The sequence below is a fragment of the Oncorhynchus masou genome, chromosome 6 (assembly GCF_036934945.1).
Source record: "Oncorhynchus masou masou isolate Uvic2021 chromosome 6, UVic_Omas_1.1, whole genome shotgun sequence".
In the NCBI taxonomy this organism is placed as follows: Eukaryota; Metazoa; Chordata; class Actinopteri; order Salmoniformes; family Salmonidae; genus Oncorhynchus; species Oncorhynchus masou.
In genome coordinates this window covers 30,538,701-30,561,772 of record NC_088217.1, presented here as the reverse complement: position 1 = coordinate 30,561,772, position 23,072 = coordinate 30,538,701, and the positions used below count along the sequence as shown (strand labels likewise).

Sequence of the window (23,072 nt, the reverse complement as noted above, 5' to 3'; positions counted from 1 at the left end):
CATACATACATTATTTTACAATACAACAATCTTCCTGAGTATTCAATAACAAGACTACATATATTTCTTTAAAAAGGCAAAAAGAAAAAAGAATGCATACATCAAAAACACAAGCAGACTCCGATTTTAGGATTCTAAGAGTGTCTCAATGAAAACGGCACATTTGCATTGGTTTGACAGTGTACTACTCTTTAGTAAACTCAGCAAAAAAAGAAACGGCCCTTTTTCAGGACCCTGTCTTTCAAAGATAATTCGTAAAAATTCAAGTAACTTCACAGATCTTCATTGTAAAGGGTTTAAACACTGTTTCCCATGCTTGTTCAATGAACCATAAACAATTAATGAACATGCACCTGTGGAACGGTCATTAAGACACTAACAGCTTACAGACGGTAGGCAATTAAGGTCACGGCTATCAAAACTTAGGATACTAAAGAGGCCTTTCTACTGACTCTGAAAAACGGCAAAATAAATATGCCCAGGGTCCCTACTCATCTGTGTGAATGTGCCTTAGGCATGCTGCAAGAAGGCATGAGGACTGCAGATGTGGCCAGAGTCCAATGTCCGTACTGTGAGAAGCCTAAGACAGCGCTACAGGGAGACAGGAAGGACAGCTGATCGTCCTCGTAGTGGCAAACCGCGTGTAACAACACCTGCACGCGATCGGTACGAACATAACCCCTGCGGGACAGGTGCAGGATGGCAAGAACAACTGTCCGAGTTACACTAGGAATGCACAATCCCTCCATCAGTGCTCAGACTGTCCGTAATAGGCTGAGAGAGGCAGGACTGAGGGCTTGTAGGCCTGTTGTAAGGCAGGTCCTCACCAGACTTCACCGACAACAACGTCGGCTATGGGCACAAACCCACCGTCGCTGGACAAGACAGGACTGGCAAAAATGGCTCTTCACTGACGAGTCACAGTTTTGTCTCACCAGTGGTAATGGTTGGATTCGTGTTTATCGTCGAAGGAATAAGCATTACACCGAGGCCTGTACTCCGGAGCGGGATCGATTTGGAGGTGGAGGGTCCGTCATGGTCTGGGGCGGTGTGTCAAGCATCATCGAGCTGAGCTTGTTGTCATTGCAGGCAATCTCAACGCTGTGCGTTACAGGGAAGACATTCTCCTCCCTCGTGGTACCCTTCCTGCAGGCTCATCCTAACATGACCCTCCAGCATGATAATGCCACCATCCATACTGCTCATTCTGTGCGTGATTTCATGCATTTCCTGTGTTCTGCCATGGCCAGCGAAGAGCCTGGATCTGACAAATCTGGTGCAGTCCATGAGGAGGAGATGCACTGCAGTATTTAATGCAGCTGGTGGCCACACCAGATACTTACTGTTACTTTTGATTTGGATCCCCCCCTTTGCTCAGGGAAACATTATTACATTTCTGTTAGTCACATGTCTGTGGAACTGATTCACTGTATGTCTCAGTTGTTGAACCTTATGTTCATATAAATATTTACACAAGTTTGCTGAAAATAAACGCAGTTGACCGTGAGAGGACTTTCTTTTTTTGCTGAGTTTATATGCTGTAGTTAAAATTCTCTCTCTCAAGTATGTTTCTACAAGTATCTCTTTCTGCAGGTTAAAGTATCTCTTTCTGCAGGTTTAAGTATATCAATGTATTGATAGAGCTGCATGTAACAGTGCATAATGAACAATAGTTCACCGAATTTCAGTTTTTGACAAAATAAGCAATGCATAGTGTAGAGAATCATTGTACCATCTAAACTGCTGTGAAATATATTTTCCATAACCAAAGCTATTATATTTTCAGCTGTTTAAAGCTGGTGTACAAAACCGAAAGTAAAAGAAGCAAAAACTAAAGACCGGTAAGCATAGAAATAGAGCACATAGAATAGATCTACTGCTTCTTAGGCTTGCTTTCGATGAGAATAACATATCTATAACTCACATTTCTATGTGAATTTGGTCAGGTTGCCCAAAAAGTTACATATTGCAGCTTTAACAGAAAAAGAAAAAGAGTGAGTGAAACAAACTGAGAAAAAGCAGGGAAGGGAAATGATGAAAATGTAGTGATGAGAGGTAGAGAAAGAGAGAGAAATAACATAGAAACACTGTCAAAAGAAAACAGGGAAAAGGGAAGGGGGGAGAGGGGGACATTCGTTTCAAAGCGAGTTGTATAGAGGCACCAAGCCTCAGAAGAGCTGTCATTGTGCTCGTGGTGTCAAGTTATTAAAATACATCACATCAATAATGTTCTTCTTCTCTACTTTTTGGTCTGAAAGGTTATGATTCTTATGGTGCTGTAGGAGGTAATAGAGTCAAATGTCCTTTCCATATCAAGTGGCCACTCCAATTAAGAGAGCAACTCCTCAAAACAACAACATTGCAATGTCACTGTCTGCCAAAGTAGCAGATTGGGAAATAAATAGGATCCTGAGAGAAGCAGTCGGTAATCCATTCAGACTGCCTGATTTAGCCCTATCCATCTAGATCCCTCCCTCTGTCCTCACACCACCTCACCACACCCATACAGTCGGTAATCCATTCAGACTGTCTGATTTAGCCCTATCCATCTAGATCCCTCCCTCTGTCCTCACACCACCTCACCACACCCATACAGTCGGTAATCCATTCAGACTGCCTGATTTAGCCCTATCCATCTAGATCCCTCCCTCTGTCCTCACACCACCTCACCACACCCATACAGTCGGTAATCCATTCAGACTGCCTGATTTAGTCCTCACACCCCTATCCATCTAGATCCCTCCCTCTGTCCTCACACCACCTCACCACACCCATACAGTCGGTAATCCATTCAGACTGCCTGATTTAGCCCTATCCATCTAGATCCCTCCCTCTGTCCTCACACCACCTCACCACACCCATACAGTCGGTAATCCATTCAGACTGCCTGATTTAGCCCTATCCATCTAGATCCCTCCCTCTGTCCTCACACCACCTCACCACACCCATACAGTCGGTAATCCATTCAGACTGCCTGATTTAGCCCTATCCATCTAGATCCCTCCCTCTGTCCTCACACCACCTCACCACACCCATACAGTCGGTAATCCATTCAGACTGCCTGATTTAGCCCTATCCATCTAGATCCCTCCCTCTGTCCTCACACCACCTCACCACACCCATACAGTCGGTAATCCATTCAGACTGCCTGATTTAGCCCTATCCATCTAGATCCCTCCCTCTGTCCTCACACCACCTCACCACACCCATACAGTCGGTAATCCATTCAGACTGCCTGATTTAGCCCTATCCATCTAGATCCCTCTATCCATCTGTCCTCACACCACCTCACCACACCCATACAGTCGGTAATCCATTCAGACTGCCTGATTTAGCCCTATCCATCTAGATCCCTCCCTCTGTCCTCACACCACCTCACCACACCCATACAGTCGGTAATCCATTCAGACTGCCTGATTTAGCCCTATCCATCTAGATCCCTCCCTCTGTCCTCACACCACCTCACCACACCCATACAGTCGGTAATCCATTCAGACTGCCCTATCCCTGATTTACAGTCGGTAATCCATTCCCTATCCATCTAGATCCCTCCTCTGTCCTCACACCACCTCACCACACCCATACAGTCGGTAATCCATTCAGACTGCCTGATTTAGCCCTATCCATCTAGATCCCTCCCTCTGTCCTCACACCACCTCACCACACCCATACAGGACGAAGTGACCCTTGACTCTTTGGAGAAAATCTAACAATGAAAATGATATAAGATAGGAGGCGGATTCAAGTCATTTGCCATTTTTTCTCCTTCCAGGTTAGATCACATGACCTCTCATTGCAAAATCCAATTATTATTTTCCCCCAGTTTTTGTCAGAGTAAGTACTCTACTTGGTTTTTAAATGCCAATAAAACCGAAGGACCCCCAGAGAGTTTTCCTTTCAAGTGCCTGATCTACCGTCCTCCAGTTGGGTCCTCAGATCGTGCATGTGACACAGGCATCTTCATGGCCAGCCTCTGATGGGGAAAGCCATGTTCCCCTCCTCCCCCACTCTCCCCCCCTAGGGCTGAGGAGGGGCTGTACTCGCCCTGGCCAACATAAGGAGGCGACACCAGAGGCTTGCCGGGCTTGTAGGCCTGGACTTCTGAGCCCGCTATGTCGTAGTCGTTGCCGTGACCATTGCCGTGGCTCTTGCTGTGGCCATTGACAAACTTCCTGTACCGCGAGCCGTCTCCTTCTCCTCCCTCCTCCCCCTCTTCCGCCATCTCAAAGGCCTTGCGTTTCAGCGGCCCTCCTGTCTCAGAGCTGGCCCCTAGGCTGTGACTGGGGTAACCATAGCTGCCCCCTGCCATGGTGGACCTGGGGGTCAGGGGGGTAGGGGTGCTCAGGCCAGAGGGGAGGTAGGAGGCACTGGGGTGGCTGTAGCTGGCTGCCAGGCTGGTCTGGAGGTGGGGGTAGCAGCCTGGCGGGTAGTTGTATACAGGGTTGGTAGGGTTGTAGCTGGACACCAGGGTGGGGGTGGTTTGCAGAGAGGCTGGGGGAAGCGCTGAGCCGGGTTGGAGGCAGTATCCTGAGGAGAGGTAGGTGCTGTTGTAGGAGAGGGGGTAGTCCTGAGAGGGGGGACCATTACAGGAGCCACCACCACTATACCCAGGGTCAGAGGTCAAGTTACTATTCACCACCGTCACACTGCCCGTGCCAGGGAGGCCCACTGATGCTGATCCCACTTTGGCCCCTGCTGCCAGGGCCTCCAGCGCAGGGTAACACTCCATGCCCTGCCCCAGGGCCCAGGGCTCAGTCTCACTCTTCAGAAAGGCCCCAGGCTCTGAGTAAGCCCCTGGGGCAGGCCTTTCGTAGGGCAGCTCCAGGCCTGAGTACTTTTCGGCATAGCGTTTTAACAAGGAAGAGGCGGTGAGGGCAGAGATGTCATCGCTGGCCCAGGGGTATCCGGCTGCAGTGGTGTAACCACGTGAGTCGTGTTTGTGGGCGGAAGGAGGGGAGGTGGTGGAAGACACATCCAGGTGCTGCTCAGGCCACTGGGACAGGGGGGCCGCGTGCTCCGGAGACCAGTGCATCTTCAACAGACCTACAGAACCACAGAGAGATGACAGGGAGAGCATGGTTATTCACCAAGTATTACATTTTGTCAGGTGCCACAAAGAGAGACTTCGGAAAATTACAATTGGCTCAGAACAGGGCATCACGGCTGACCCTTAAATGTACATGGAGAATTAACATTAAATCTCTCATGACTCAAAGTGGAGGAGAGATTGACTTCAACACTACTTGTTTTTGTAAGAAGTGTTTACATGCTGAATGCACCAAGGTGTCTGGTTAAACTACGAGCACACAGCTTGGACACCCATTCATACCCCACAAGACATGCCACCAGAGGTCTCTTCACAATCCCCGAGTCAACAACAGACTATGGGAGGCGCACAGTACTACATAGAGCCCATGGGTACTACATAGAGCCATGGTTACATGGAACTCTATTCCACAGTATACATAGAGCCACATGGAACTCTATTCCACAGTACTACATAGAGCCATGGTTACATGGAACTCTATTCCACAGTACTACATAGAGCCATGGTTACATGGAACTCTATTCCACAGTACTACATAGAGCCATGGTTACATGGAACTCTATTCCACAGTACTACATAGAGCCATGGTTACATGGAACTCTATTCCACAGTACTACATAGAGCCATGGTTACATGGAACTCTATTCCACATAATGTAACTGATGCAAGCAGTAAAAGTAGATAAAAAACAGATGAAAATGCACCTTATGTAACAGCGGGGACTGTGAAGACACACACACACAGGTACAGACACACCTACACATACACATGACAAGACACACACTCTACACACGTACACATGGATGTTGTATTTTAAATATGTGGTAGTAGAGTAGTGGCCTGAGGGAACACACTTAATATGTTGTGAAAGTGTTATGAAATGTAATGTCATATCATTTTTTAAATTGTATATAACTGATGTTGCTGGACCCCAGAAAGAGTAGCTGCTGCCTTGGCAGGAACGAATGGGGATTCATAATAAATACAAAACCCATCAGTCCAGTTTTAGAGCAGAGATAACTGCAAATTATTCAGGTTGTTCAGATAACCATACCACACTGGTAATACACTAACTAAATGCAAATAGATTGAGTTTGTATAAAGATAAAATACAACAAAGTTCCACTTTACTCAATGTTTCATGGAGATGGACTTCTTTCTCACTTGAAAACCCAAGAAAATAAGATTTTATAAAAAACATTACAGTCCCGCTGACCAGCAGAGCCCATTATCATGTTTTTGCTTTGCAATCTCTCTTCTCCCCAGTGCCCCACACTGCCCCTACAGTTCTACCCGCGGAGGGTACCTTGTGCTCTGAGCTCCTCCATGCCTAATCGTCATGAACAACACAGCCCCTGGCCTGGTCTCCAGGGCGATAAGCCCATATCAGCCGCCCCGCTGCCCTCTGTCCTGCTCTCTCACTGGGATCATTGTTGTCCCTCTGTACGGTGCTCTGTGTGTGAGACCCCCACTCTACTGTCTAACACGAACACACACACACACACACACACACACACACACACACACACACACACACACACACACACACACACACACACACACACACACACACACACACACACAACCACACACACACACACACACACACACATACAAACAACCGCATACACACTCACACACACACATTAGTGCAGTGTGTTCCATTGGTGCAGTGATCAACCATTTTGATTGGCTTTGCAGGCTGCGTGTCTTTGAGCAGGCATTAGGCTGACATTCCAGGCATTGCAGAGTATTATTAAACTGTCCTGACCCTTTGAGCCTGGACCAGAGGGACTACAACAGAACTGAGAGGGAGGGGGAGAGAGAGGGGGAGGGAAAGAGGGGAAAGAGAGAGAGAAAGGTGGAGACAGAGAGAGAGGGGGAGAGAGGAGCAAAGAGAAACATATGGTTGTTCATATGCTTTACCAGTCTCCACTATGCTAGTCCGTTGCGTGGAGGTGAGCGTTTATGAGCTTGTTTGCACTACAACTCTGTAGTGTCTGGTGCCTACATCTGACTGTCTGTTCTCTCCATACACTAAACAGTGTTCTTATGTGCCCATACATTTGTGGGAGAACAATGTTTGAACACGGCTTTATCGACTGTGCCAGAAGTAGTGTGTTTGTTGTTGAGCTGTGGACAGGGACAGTCCAATGACTGGCTGGAATTACCTGGATTACAGACACATTTACAGGGGGATTGGGACTTGGCTGGGGAGGGGCTAGATGACTGGGATCTCAGAATTGGATGAATGGAATTATGGGACTGTGATCGTATAATTTAGGGATCAACATGTGGATCGTTTAACAGCCCTTCTGTTGGTCCTGGTCAATGTGTGACTAAATCCCGCACACACAGGGAGCCAAGTCCCAATCCCCCCTGGAAATGTCTCTGTACTCCAAGGAATTCCAGACAGTCATGGGACTGTCCCCGTCCCCAGCTCTACGACAAACACATCACTTCTGGTACAGTCGATAAAGCCGCACTCAAACATTGCACTCCCACAAAAGTACGCGCACACAAATACACACTCTTTAGCGATGGAGCTTTGTTCAGTATTGAAGCTCCCGACCAGCTGACCTGGTTTTGAGAGTCTGTGTTGGATCAGGGTTAAGTCGAGGGAAAGAATAAACACAATCCACACAGACACATCTACAGTATACTAGGGTGTACATACAAAGGCTTACACAAAGTGAACACAAAGTGAACACACCTATACACATACACACTCTCCCAGACACAGACTGACCCACACATACACATACGCTGTACATGGGGATATACACAAACACACACAGTCTGAGTAATTCTCACTGAGATGGGAGCAATCTCTAATCAAGATGAGACATTTTCTACCCTACCAGGCGTAATATATGTTCTGTTAACCCAGTCTACACTCAAACAGTCTGAAGGCTGGATGAAGGTGGGATCAGGATCAGACTGGACTGGAGACCATCACATCAACACAATTATGGATTAGGAGATGCAAAGCTAGTGCGTGTGTGTGATATTTTTGCGCATGCATACAATACTTGTGTGTTTGTGTGCACGCACATGTCTATGCTTACAGTAGTTGTGTGTTTGTGTGCACGCACATGTCTATGCTTACAGTAGTTGTGTGTTTGTGTGCACGCACATGTCTATGCTTACAGTAGTTGTGTGTTTGTGTGCACGCACATGTCTATGCTTACAGTAGTTGTGTGTTTGTGTGCACGCACATGTCTATGCTTACAATACTTGTGTGTTTGTGTGCACGCACATGTCTATGCTTACAGTAGTTGTGTGTTTGTGTGCACGCACATGTCTATGCTTACAGTAGTTGTGTGTTTGTGTGCACGCACATGTCTATGCTTACAGTAGTTGTGTGTTTGTGTGCACGCACATGTCTATGCTTACAGTAGTTGTGTGTTTGTGTGCACGCACATGTCTATGCTTACAGTAGTTGTGTGTTTGTGTGCACGCACATGTCTATGCTTACAGTAGTTGTGTGTTTGTGTGCACGCACATGTCTATGCTTACAGTAGTTGTGTGTTTGTGTGCACGCACATGTCTATGCAGTAGTTGTGTGTTTGTTACAGTAGTTGTGTGTGTTTGTGTGCACGCACATGTCTATGCTTACAGTAGTTGTGTGTTTGTGTGCACGCACATGTCTATGCTTACAGTAGTTGTGTGTTTGTGTGCACGCACATGTCTATGCTTACAGTAGTTGTGTGTTTGTGTGCAGTTGTGTGTTTGTGTGCACGCACAAGTCGCAGTAGTTGTGTGTTTGTGTGCACGCACATGTCTATGCTTACAGTAGTTGTGTGTTTGTGTGCACGCACATGTCTATGCTTACAGTAGTTGTGTGTTTGTGTGCACGCACATGTCTAGTTGTGTGTTTGTGTGCAGTAGTTGTGTGTTTGTGTGCACGCACATGTCTTGCTTACAGTAGTTGTGTGTTTGTGTGCACGCACATGTCTATGCTTACAGTAGTTGTGTGTTTTTGTGTGCACGCACATGTCTATGCTTACAGTAGTTGTGTGTTTGTGTGCACGCACATGTCTATGCTTACAGTAGTTGTGTGTTTGTGTGCACGCACATGTCTATGCTTACAGTAGTTGTGTGTTTGTGTGCACGCACATGTCTATGCTTACAGTAGTTGTGTGTTTGTGTGCACGCACATGTCTATGCTTACAGTAGTTGTGTGTTTGTGTGCACGCACATGTCTATGCTTACAGTAGTTGTGTGTTTGTGTGCACGCACATGTCTATGCTTACAGTAGTTGTGTGTTTGTGTGCACGCACATGTCTATGCTTACAGTAGTTGTGTGTTTGTGTGCACGCACATGTCTATGCTTACAGTAGTTGTGTGTTTGTGTGCACGCATGTCATGCTTACAGTAGTTGTGTGTTTGTGTGCACGCACATGTCTATGCTTACAGTAGTTGTGTGTTTGTGTGCACGCACATGTCTATGCATACAGTAGTTGTGTGTTTGTGTGCATGCACATGTCTATGCTTACAGTAGTTGTGTGTTTGTGTGCACGCACATGTCTATGCTTACAGTAGTTGTGTGTTTGTGTGCACGCACATGTCTATGCTTACAGTAGTTGTGATTCATAAAGGAGGGTGAGAAGATTCCAGGAAGGATGAGGGAAAACAGTGAGTATATAACACAGCCATCTGTAGCAGAGGATGTATGGGGAGTAGGGTATGGAGTAGGGTATGGAGTAGGGTATGGAGGAGGGTATGGAGTAGGGTATGGAGGATGGAGTAGGGTATGGAGTAGGGTATGGAGTATGGAGGAGGGTATGGAGGAGGGTATGGGAGGTAGGGTATGGAGGGTATGGAGGAGGGTATGGAGTAGGGTATGGAGGGTAGGGTATGAGTAGTATGGAGTAGGGTATGGATGGAGTAGGGTATGGAGGGTATGGAGTAGGGTATGGAGGGTATGGAGGGATGGGAGGGTATGGAGGAGGGTATGGAGTAGGGTATGGAGTAGGGTATGGAGGGAGGAGGGTATGGAGTAGGGTATGGGAGGGAGGGTGGAGGGTATGGAGGGTAGTAGGGTATGGGAGTATGGAGTAGGGTATGGAGGAGGGTATGGAGGAGGGTATGGAGTAGGGTATGGAGTAGGGTATGGAGTAGGGTATGGATGGAGGGAGGGTATGGAGTAGGGTATGGAGGTAGGGTATGGAGGAGGGTATGGAGTAGGGTATGGAGGAGGGTATGGAGGAGGGCCCACTTTCTAATGGCTTTTTAATCATTAAGTATGTGTCTTTTTTGTTTCTCATCATCTATTGTGGCCTGTTGTTGAAGCATATTCTTGTTGTTTGTGAAGTTGTAAGTCTTCAAAATGATTTTGAAGGACGTTGAAACTTCACTCTGGGTGATCATACAAAATATGGTAGAGACAAAATGTGTTCTCAATCATGAGATACTATAGCGCAAATCCTAATTTCAGATATGCGTACATAATTTCAAACTTTCGAACAAACCTCCTATTGATATTTAAATGTGCGTAAATAGGATGCTTTACGCATGTTTGAAATATTCAATGGGAGGTTTGTTCGAAAGTTTGAAATTATGTACGCATATCTGAAATTAGGATTTGCGCTATAGTATCTCATGATTGATTGAATGATGTCAGAAGTGTGAAACAGTGACTTATACTGTAGCGCAACATTGTTTCAAGACACTGGTTCCAAATAGTGCTACTTATGTGCATTGCATGATTCTAACCGTTTACTAAACTCTGGTTCTATAAGCAAATCAAACTTTATTTGTCACATGTGCCGAATACAACAAGTGTAGACTTTACCGTGCTTACTTACAAGCCCTTAACCAACACTGACCTAACCCAGACCCTAGCAGACCTAACCCTGACCCTAACCTGACCCTAACCCAGACACTGACCTGACCCTAACAGACCTAAGACCCAGTTCCGACGTTTATCCCTAACCCAGACCCTAACCCTGACCCTAACCCAGACACTGACCCTAACCCAGACCCTAACCCAATGTTTTGAGTGTGTGGATGGATCTAACATGTTGTGCAAATGAGAGTTGACTGAGTGTGTTTGTGTGTATGTATCCGTGTGGCGTACGTGCGGACACTGTCGTGGGGACCCCAAACAGAAACAGCTGTTTTGAGCAGAGGAACCCTCTCTCTCTGTGTCCAGCCTGTGTCCCTCAGCTCCTATTGTCTCCCCACGTCCCCTAACAAAACCACGGGGACCCTATTGTCTGACAGTAGATCCTATAAGAACTCAAACATCTCACTAACTCAGACCATCCCCATATATCCACCAGCAGTACTGACAGTTTACAAGACGTGTGTGTGTGTGTGTGTGTGTGTGTGTGTGTGTGTGTGTGTGTGTGTGTGTGTGCGTGTGTGTGTGTGTGTGTGTGTGTGTGTGTGTGTGTGCGTGTGCGTGTGCGTGTGGTGCGTGTGTGTGTGTGTGTGTGTGTGTGTAATGAGTAGTGGCTCCTGAAATCTGAGACCTGGAGGAAGTGAGATAGAGTTACAGCCCCCCTGTTCTTCCACCACACACGCACACACTCTCCCTGTCACTCACACACACACACACACACACACACACACACACACACACACACACACACACACACACACACACACACACACACACACACACACACACACACACACACACACACACACCAGCCACCTCCTGCTCCCCGGGGGTCAAGGCTAACTCTACACCCCAGGCCCTCACATGGATCCAACACACCTCATGGGACCAGGGGGGCAGTAAAACAGACATATTGTGCATGTGTGTGTGCCTGAGCAACAAACAGGGACCAGGGGGCTTGTAAACAAGAGCTTGATCAATCCAATCAGAGGATGGCTAGTATGTGCCTCCCCTCCTAGTCCAGCTTTCAACACCATCCACTCTGTCCGAAGCTCTGACCCCCCCCTCCCACCTCCCTCCACTCCACTCCACTGCAGCCACCCTGTGAGAGAGCAGCTTAGTCTCGCTGGACTGGTCCTAATTACATAGCCGGGTAGAGAGAGGATTTAGCTTCTGCTCTCTCTCTCTGTCTCGCTCACTCTCGGTCTCTCTCTCTCCCCATACCTGCCATCAATCACCAACGATGACCAGTGTGCAAATTACCATTCCACAGCCAGCAGAGACATATGTGCTGTTCAGGTTTGTGTTCTCTAGAACTCATAACACCACAAATCACTAAGACTGGAAAGACCAAACCCACTGATGATGTTCCTCATTTTTAGATGTCCAACCTTTTCAACAATCTACACACACTCTTATTTCGAATAAGATAATGGTTCTAATCTAAAGGAAAGAATCTGATCATTCAACCTATGGGCCACAGTTATGTACATGTACATGCTCATGATCGATATGAGCAGAAGAGCTGCTGGTGTGAATTCTTTCCCCCTATTGGTAGCGGTCCACTGCAGGGTCAGTATTAGCAATTAAGGGTTAATCAGACGAATAGTGGAGAGAGAAAGGCAGGGAGGCGGGGGGAAGGGCACATGGACCTGGGATTATTTTTTTTTGGGGGGGGTTGCAAAGCATCAGAGGCATTGGACAGGAGGGGAAAGAAAACTGCCCCTATGGTCGGTTGCCTGACCACTCCAACATCGCTATTACTCAGTAAATATTCAACAAAGACTTCAACACTTGCTGGACACACACATGCACACGTACACACACATACACAGACATGCGAACATACATACAGTACCAGTAAAATGTTTGGACACACCTACTCATTCAAGGGCTTTTCTTTATTTTTTACTATTTTCTACAGTGTAGAATAATAGTGAAGACATCAAAACTATGAAATAACACACATGGAATCATGTCGTAACCAAAGTGTTAAACAAATCAAAATATATTTTATATTTTATATTCTTCAAAGTAGCCACCCTTTGCCTTGATGACAGCTTTGCACACTCTTGGCATTCTGGTATACAGAACATAGCCCTATTTGGTAAAAGACTGTCCATATTATGGCAAGAACAGCTCAAATAAGCAAAGAGAAATTACAGTCCATCATTACTTTAAGACATAAAGGTCAGTCAATGTGGAAAATGACAAGAATGTTTCTTCAAGTGCAGTCGCAAAAACCATCAAGCGCTATGATGAAACTGGCTCTCATGAGGACCGCCACAGGAAAGGAAGACCCAGAGTTACCTCTAATGCAGATGATAAGTTCATTAGTGTTTACCAGCCTCAGAAATTGCAGCCCAAATAAATGCTTCACAGAGTTAAAGTAACAGACACAACTCAACATCAACTGTTCAGAGGAGACTGCGTGAATCAGGACTTTATTATTATTATTTTAACTTTTATTTAACTAGGCAAGTCAGTTAAGAACAAATTCTTATTTACAATGACGGCCTACCCCTGCCAAACCCAGGCGACGCTGGGCCAATTGTGCACCGCCCTATGGGACTACCAATCGTGGCTGGATGTGATACTGCCTGGATTCAAACCAGAGAATGTAGTGACGCCTCTTGCACTGAGATGCAGTGCCTTAGACTGCTGCGCCACTCGGGAGCCCTAGTGGTCAAATTCATGGTTGAATTGCTGCAACAAAACCACTACTTGGGCCAAGAAACACAAGCAATGGACATGAGACCAGTAGAAATCTGTCCTTTGGTCTGAGGAGTCCAAATTTTAGATTTTTGGTTCCAACCGCCGTGTGTTTGTGAGATGTAGGGTAGGTGAACGGATGATCTCCGCATGTGTGGTTCCCACCGTGAAACATGGAGGAGGTGTGATGGTGCTTTGCTGGTGACACTGTCTGTGGTTTATTTAGAATTCAAGGCACACTTAACCAGCATGGCTACCACAGCATTCTGCAGCGATACGCCATCCCATCTAGTTTGAGCTTAGTGGGACTATCATGTGTTTTTCAACAGGCATCATCTGATGCAGCACATCTCCAGGCTGTGTAAGGGCTATTTGACCAAGAAGGAGAGTAATGGAGTGCTGCATCAGATGACCTGGCCTCCACAATCACCCGATCTTAACCTAATTGAGATGGTTGGGATGAGTTGGACCGCAGATTGAAGGAACAGCAGACAACAAGTGCTCAGCATATGTAGGAACTACTTCAAGACGGTTGGAAAAGCATTCCTCATAAAGCTGGTTGAGAGAATGGCAAGAGTGTGCAAAGCTGTCATCAAGGCCAAGGGTGGCTACTTTGAAGAATCTAAAATCTAAAATATATTTTGATTTGTTGAACACTTTTGTTTGGTGACTACATGATTCCATGGGTGTTATTTCATTTTGATGTCTTCACTATTATGCTACAATGTAGAAAATAATTAAAATAAAGAAAAACCCTTGAATGAATAGGTGTGTCCAAACATTTTACTGGTACTGTACACTCTGGCTGAGATAGTTGACATGTGTTAATGTGTTGTGTTTGACTGAGATACACAGATAGGTCTGTGCCGGTCGTAAAGATCAGGATGTAAAGTTTGAGTGGGACGTGCAGGCCTGGCCGAGCGGCCAGAGTGAGAAAGAATCCCAGTCATCCTGCAGATTACTCAGGTTGTTGGAATGTCTGGAATTCAACCTGAGATATATTTACACAGCACATATCCTCACGCAAGAGAGAAACCGAGAGAGGTGAGAGGACAGCAAAAAAAAAAAAAATGTTTGTTTAGGGCCCTGATTAATCACGCTCTATCAGCTGGACACTCATTATTGGGTGATTTGTATTCATCAGTACTAATTCAAGCCATTGGTTGGATCAATACGGAACGCATCAGAGGACCAATGGGACATTAATATACAGGGACGCCCGTGAGGACTCTGTGGACCGCCCACCCTCCAACAACCACTCCCCACTGGGCACAGATATCAATTGAATGTCTATTCCAGATTTCATTGAAATGACGTAGAAACAACGTTGATTCAACCAGTGGACCACTATGGCCACAAAGATCCATACAATACACACAAATTACCTTAGATTCATACTAAAAACACCACAGACACTGAAACTGTATGTTATGTACTGTATAAGCATTGGATGCATGGCCCACAAGCACTAGATACTTTACAGGCCAATCAAGCCTGTCAGAGAAGAAGCTACTGATGTGTCACTTCTTTTCTTCCCCTCTCCCCTTACCCCCACTATCCTGTTTTTTTTAGCAGGGCATGTCTTCCATAGGGCCACAGTGATGTCAATCTACATGCCATCAGGTCCTCTTAAAATAAAACATGCATGCATTTGATAATTTGAAGTTGGCTCGCACAGCTACTGCCTGAAAAGCTCAAAGTTAGCCTGTCATACTGGAGCAGCAAAGTGTGTGAAAGCTGTTTTACTTTGAACATTGGTTTTGGTTAAACAGGGTTCTTGTTCTCTCTTCCATTCTCTCTTTCCCGCTACACCTCTTCTGTCCCCCCCCTCTCCCTCGGTGTGTCCATCCATGCCTGTGTGGTTTAGGCCACCCCTCCCCCATACTCTGTCTCTTTCGGCTCACCCACACATGTGGCCGGAGCTGCCTGGCCTCTCTGCTCATTGTGTCCACTCATATATCAGCCTGCAGCTGACCAGTCCCTCCTCCTGACCATCTGCCCATTTTTTCCCTCTCTCTCTCTCTCTCCCCCCTCTCTCTCTCTCTCTCTCTCCCTCTCTCTCTCTCTCCCTCTCTCTCTCTCCCTCTCTCCCTCTCCCCCCCTCTCTCTCTCCCTCTCTCTCCCTCCCCCTCTCTCTCTCTCTCCTTCTCCCTCTCCCTCTCTCCCCCTCTCTCTCTCATATATATAGATAGTTCTCTTTTTCTGTTTCTTTATTCCTTCCTCCCCTGCCTTTTGCCCTCTGCTGTTTCTCCATGCCTCCTGTGTTGAATGACTAAACGGTCTCTCTGATCTTGCTGTTGGTTACAGACTCCACATCATTGCAGGCAATATAAGCCTTTACCACCTAATGAGAACCTTAAATGAGCTGGACTCAAATTTGCTTAACGAGCTGTCAGGAACACTATGTTGGCCTGACGTGCACCTTTGTGTGTGTGTCTGACAGAGAGAGAGAGAAATGCAGAGAGAGTGAGAGAAAGTGTGTGCGTATGTGTGTGTGTGTGTGTGTGTGTGTGAATCCCTACACACCAGTTTAATTAATGCTCATTGACACCCCGTCACTAATGACCTGACTCTCATTCACAGAACCACTTCACCCTGGGCTGTTTACCTACGGGCCACACAAGCTATTCACTACCACGTTTAGATCACACACTCCTAATTATGACAACCGTGTGTGTGTGAGTCTTTAAAAAACAGGAATGTTACAGATGTACGCTAGGCAAACTCATTTCAGACAAGACACAAGTCATGTGTGTTCACACAACTCACTCTTTCTTTTCAAAGAACCAAAAAATACAATTTGGGAAAATAGTATCTTTCTCTTAGCTTAGCAGGAGTCTGCTAGCACACAGAGGTAGGTAAGGTGTGTCCCTAATGCATTATTTCAATCATGTTAGAGTGGTAATCCTGTTAAACCTTCTCCTAATCAATAACCTCAGTCAATATGAGCATATTCATTAGCTTGGCTTAGAGATCCCTCATGCAAAGCACACACGCATATTGAAGCGTAACAATCTACCCAGCTTTCACCAACAATACACACCCATTTATGGGAATGCATCACACACATAAATACCAGACTTTTTGTGTCCTATTAAGTATGTAAAATGAATAACATCCAAAATAATAATGTCCACAGAGGCAATCCATGAAATGGTATAGTTTTACACCAGGACATAGGAAAGGGTACGGTGGCAGAGTCCAGGGGGGCGGGGCTAATTTGACCATCTGTGAGTGGACACAGGGCATAAAATACATAATGAGGTGGGACTGCTCACTGTGACATTGTCAGTCCCAGCCTGACTCTACCAGCACACCTCACTCACATGGAGGAGAGAGGATAAATAGGATATTCTCTACCTCAATACATTGGACAGGAAGATCATTGTTGTTTTAATAGTGGCCTTTCATTGAGAGAAAGAAAGAACAGAGAGGGAAGGAGAGCAACCAATCTCTTTTTGTAGGGGTTGACAGGACTGAGCATCTTGCTGCCCTGCTCCCTGGTAAAGAGGAGAGTACTGAGTCCACTCAGAGTTGGTGGGAGGGGGGGGGGGGGACACACGTTACACATTCTGCTGCTGGCTGGTCCCGCGCTGCTGCTGGCTCTCTGAGTGGGTCTGTCAGTATGTGTTATCATACACCACTCCATGGCTAGCCTCAGTAACCTCCACTACTCCTACACACTGATGACTGCCAAGGAGAGAGAGCAGGGAGTTAGACAGCGCTGGAGAAATAAAACACACACCTATGTATGTAATCACATCAAAAAGCTGCATTCACTCACTGGTTGTATATTCACATTGAAGTGACCCAAATGCAAACACTTATTCTCATCTTTGAGCACATTAATTCTCCCTCACTCACTAACTCACTGGCTCACTAGCATGTCAAATTAATAAAAAAAACTACTCATGCATAATTACTATGATGGAAAGGATGAATGTAATTGAGATCTAAAACAAAAACACTGGATAAAACATGAGTATTTTTGTACACATTAGGTATATTATTGGAGCTAACAGGAATGGGCGTACTCTTCATGAAAGGCACGTGCACAATTTAAACCAAACAACATGAGGTGCTGTGTGTGTGTGTGTGTGTGTGTGTGTGTGTGTGTGTGTGTGTGTGTGTATGTTACCAGATGCTCGGAAAGGAAGGGAAAAAGCTTCTGCCCTCTGATTGCAAAACAGCAACACCACCATCAGAAGAAAAAAGACTAAAGACTCTCCAATTCTCTGCACCCACCAACGCCTCCTCACACACAAGCACAGTTACACACACGCACCAACAACAGCAATCAGAACTTTGTACTTTGTCAGGTGTTGAAGAATGCAGATGTGTTATTCCCATACAAAGCAAAAATACAGGAAGCAGGATAAAAATATAAAGATAACTGAGGAATTTGGGAGTATATGAGATGATCAACATTTACATAATAGACACATCCCACTGGGCACTGACATCAATTCAACGTTTATTCCATGTTGGTTGGAAACAACATTGATTCAACCAGTATGTACCCAGTGAGATGGTAGAGAAAAAAAAATGGCAATAAAGATTGAGAATCATTTTGAATATTTGTATGAGAGGAGAAAGCTATCTTAATTCAACAGCAGGTTTAGAGGGGAGGAAATAAAGTGACAACACACAACCGGTTACGGGAGTGAGAGAAGAGAAAAGCAGAAAAGAGGAGGAATGTGGAGAGCACAGCGTGATAAGACAAACAAGAAGGATAAAGAATCTGTTGGTATGGGAGAGGAATAAAGAAGGAAGAAGAAAGAAAAAGGAGGAAATGCTCTAAAATAAAATCTAGTCCTACCTGCTCATGCTTGTATTTCCTTGATATGATGGGTTCTATCTGGAAGCCAATAGATTGACCCACACAGTAAGGCAGTGTTTTTCCACTTCTGGGACTCTATCCTTCTCTGCTCTCATACTCTACCCCTCCCTCTCGCTCCCCTAGTGACAACAGAGCAGCACATACATCCCCTCCCCCATCCACTCCTCCCCTCCCCCTCTCCATCCCTCTCTTTTGTTAAAAACTATTTAAGCAGGAAGGGAGAGAGGCAAAAAGTGACCAATCATGACGTGTCAGAAAGGAGCCTATATTCCCCTGTGGAGAGTGTGTGTGTGTGTGTGTGTGTGTGTGTGTGTGTGTGTGTGTGTGTGTGTGTGTGTGTGTGTGTGTGTGTGTGTGTGTGTGTGTGTGTGTGTGTGTGTGTGTGTGTGTGTGTGTGTGTGTGTGTGTGTGTGTGTGTGAGAGAGAGAGAGAGAGAGAGGGAGACTCCAATTAGACCCAACCAAATCCTGAGAAAACAAAAATATAATTACTTGACACATTGGAAGTAATTAACAAAAATGCTATTTGGCCCTAAACAGAGAGTACACAGTGGCAGAATACCTGACCACTGTGTCCGACCCAAACTTAAGGAAAGCTTAACTATGTACAGATTCAGTGAGCACAGCCTTGCTATTGAGAAAGGCCACCGTAGTCTTGCCTGGCTCTCAAGAGAAGACATGTGCACATTGTGCAAATTGTCCACTAAATGAGGTGGAAACTGAGCTGCACTTCCTAAACTGCTGCCAAATGTATGACCATATTAGAGACAAGTATTTCCCTCAGATTACACAGATCCACAAAGACTTTGAAAACAAATCCAATTTTGATAAACTCCCATATCTACTGGGTGAAATACCACAGTGTGCATCACAGCAGCAAGATTTGTGACCTGTTGCCACAAGAAAAGGGTAACCAGTGAAGAACAAACACCATTGTAAATACAACCCATATTTATGTTTATTTATTTTCCCTTTTGTACTTTTAACAATTTGCACATCGTTACAACACTGTATATAGACATACTATTGCATTTGAAATGTCTTTATTCTTTTGGAACTTCTGTGAGAGTAATGTTTACTGTAAATTTGTATTGCTTATTTCACTTTTGTTAATTATCTACTACACTTGCTTTGGCAATGTTAACTTATCTTTCCCATGCCAATAAAGCCCTTGAATTGTAATTTAATTTAATTTAATTGAGAGATAGAGAGAGGATTGGTGTTTTTCTGATTGTGTGACTGGTACACTGAGTATTGAACACACATTCATCATACATACATTCATGCTCACACGCACACAGACATCTGAAAGATTCTGAATTCTCTCCTTCCGTGCTCATATAGGAAGTTGAGTTATTGTTAACGATTCCCATTGATTAGAACATTGAAATAAGATACCATGTCAATAATACTTAAGACCTGACGCTCCATCCCCCAGCACATATGCGCACACACACACGTGCAAACATGCACACACGCAATAAAACACAGCTGTAGGTCTGTATTTAGAGTTGTGGCGTAGGCCGGACACCCTCATGCACTCCTCAAATCAAATCGTATTTTTCACATGTGCTGAATACAACAGGTGTAGAACTTACCATGAAATGCTTACTTACCAGCCCTTTCCCGACAATTCAGGGTTAAAAAGTAAGAAAGTTAGCGAACATACATAGAAAATAGTAACAGAATAGGTAACAATAACGTTGCTATATACAAGGAGTGCCAGTACCGCATCAATGTGCAGGGGTACGAGGGGTACGAGGTATTTGAGGTAATTGAGGTAATATGTAGGGGTCTGAATACTTTGGAAAGTATTCAGACCCCTTGACCTTTTCTACATTTTGTTACGTTACAGCCTTATTCTAAAATGGATTAAATTGTAAAAATCCTCAGCCATCTACACACAATAACCCATAATGACAAAAAAATGCAAATGTATTAAAAATAATAAACAGAAATACCTTATCTTATCAGTAAGATGGCTTGACAGATAAGGCAGCTCTGTTTTTAGCTCCTAAGCCACTTTGCAGTATTTTGTTATTTCTTATTGTAGCGACCCACACACCAACACAGGTGTTAGGCTATTAGGTGGTTGTGTTGTACTTACCAGTACCCAGTGTTCACGGGGTCCGACATGCCAATCAACCTGCTATCTGCCAATCATGGGAATGCCTGGAATGTTCTGATGCCGGGCATCCTGGCAGTTGGCGGAGTGGCGTGGAGGGGGGTTGGGCAGGGGTATGGAGCATTGGAAGTTAAGACCAGGTTTAGCCATTGTTCTCTCTCTTACGTCTGGCCTTCACAAGAGAAGGTCACGGTTGTTTTATAGGGGTATCCTTCATTTATTTGGCGTGGGCTATGGCCAAACAGTAGCCTGTGTGAAGTTGGTTTAATAAACCGTCAATTTGTAAACTCAATTTCTATCTGGACAATTATTCTTTTATGATCTAGTCAGGTCATTACATTACATTATTAGGCCAGACATTTTTTGTGTTATTACGTACAGCCGGAAATAACTTTTGGATATCAGAGTGGCGGTAACACACCAGCATTACGACCAGCAATACGACTATTCGGAATTGTATACTTTGTTCGTACCTCCCAGGGCAATTGAACTTATTCCAGAGGCTGCTCCAAAACACCGCCGGCGGAGAAGAGGTATTTGGAGTACAGAGACAATGTGAAGTCGCAATTCAACGGCTCAGACACAAGACATATGTGGCAGAGTCTACAGGCAGTCATGGATTACAAAGGGAAAACCAGCCACGTCTCCATGGCTGACGGGAGCAAGACATTTAAGCGTGTTAACCCTTGCACGGCTGCCGGCCAAGACGGCATCCCTAGTCGCGTCCTCAGAGCATGTGCAGACCAGCTGGCTGGAGTGTTTACGGACCTATTCAATCTATCCCTATCCCAGTCTGCTGTCCCCACCTGCTTCAAGATGTCCACCCACTGTTCCTGTACCCAAGAAAGCAAAGGTAACTGAACTAATGTCACGCCCTGACCATAGATTGCTTTGTATGTTTCTATTTTTCGTTTGGTCAGGGTGTGATGTGGGTGGGTATTCTATGTTGTAGGTCTAGGTTTTCTTTTTCTATGTGTTTGGCCTGGTATGGTTCTCAATCAGAGGCAGCTGTCTATCGTTGTCTCTGATTGAGAGCCATATGGAGGTAGCCTGTTTTCCCATTTTGAGTTGTGGATGGTTATTTTCCATTTCAGTGTTTTCACCATACGGGACTGTTTCGGTTTTCCTTTATTTTTTGTTAGTTTGTATTCGGTGTTCAGTTTATTAAAGGCATCATGAACACGTACCATGCTGTGCTTTGGTCTACTCCTTCTTCCACCAACGAAAATCGTTACAACTAAATGACTCACTTCTGTCATCATGAGTGCTTTGAGAGGCTAGTTAAGAATTATATCACCTCTACCTTACCTTACCTGACACCCTAGACCCACTTCAATTTGCACTGCACACTGCCCTATCCCATCGGGATAAGATACCTATGTAAGAATACTGTTCATTGACTATTGCGCAACCTGCAACACCATAGTACCCTCCAAGCTCATCACTAAGCTTGGGGCCATGGGTCTGAACCTCGCCCTGTGCAACTGGGTCCTAGACTTCCTGACGGGCCGCCACCAGGTGGTAAAGGTAGGAAACAACACCTCCACGTTGCAAATACTCAACACAGGGGCCCCACAAGGGTGCGTGCTCAGCCCCCTCCTGTACTCCCTGTTAACCCATGACTGAGTGGCCACGCACGCCTCAAACTCAATCATCAAGTTTGCGGACAACACAACAGCAGTAGGCCTGATTACCAACAATGATGAGACAGCCTACAGAGAGGAGGTGAGGGACCTGGGAGTGTGGTACCAGGAAAATAACCTCTCACTCAACGTCAACAAAACAAAGGAGCTGATTGTGGACTTCAGGAAACAGCAGAGGGACAACGCCCCTATCCACATTGACGGGACTGCAGTGGAGAAGGTAGAAAGCTTCAAGTTCCTCAGCGTACATATCACCGACGATCTGAAATGGTCCACCCACACAGACAGTGTGGTCACAGGAGGCTGAACAAATTTGGCTTGGCCCCTAAAACCCTCACACACTTTTATAGGATGCACTGTCAACTGTGGAACCTTATATAGACAGGTGTGTGCCTTTCCAAATCATGTCCAATCAAGTTGTAGAAACATCTCAAGGATGATCAATAGAAACAGAATGCATACATAGCAAAGGGTCTGAATACTTATGTAAATAAGGTAAATCAACTTGATTGGAGTTCACCTGTGGTAAATTCAATTGATTGGACATGATTTGGAAAGGCACACATCTGTCTATATAAGGTGCCACAGTTGACAGTGCATGTCAGAGAAAAAAAACATGAGGTCGAAGGAATTATCCGTAGAGCTCCGAGACAAGATTTTATCGAGGCACAGATCTGGCGAAAGGTGCCAAAAAATGTCTGCAGCATTGAAGGTCCCCAAGAACAAAGTGGCTTCCATCATTCTTAAATGGAAGAAGTTTGAAACCAAAAAGACTCTCCCTAGAGCTGGCCGGCACGGCCTAACTGAGCAATCAGGGAGAAGGGCCTTGGTCAGGGAGGTGACCAAGAACCCGATAGT

General features: G+C 45.4%; 1 protein-coding gene across 1 annotated transcript; it reads right to left on the bottom strand.

Moving 5' to 3' along the window:
• Nucleotides 1-3,269: 3,269 nt before the first annotated feature.
• LOC135541881 (fidgetin-like protein 2) lies at nucleotides 3,270-18,524 on the bottom strand. The gene is made up of 3 exons (XM_064968337.1): nucleotides 18,427-18,524; nucleotides 3,570-5,043; nucleotides 3,270-3,461 (listed from the first exon to the last, which is right to left on the bottom strand). Exon 2 carries the CDS (start codon nucleotides 5,030-5,032, stop codon nucleotides 3,911-3,913), a length of 1,122 nt encoding a protein of 373 aa, XP_064824409.1. The 5' UTR covers nucleotides 5,033-5,043; nucleotides 18,427-18,524; the 3' UTR covers nucleotides 3,270-3,461; nucleotides 3,570-3,910.
• Between the last annotated feature and the right edge of the window lie 4,548 nt (nucleotides 18,525-23,072).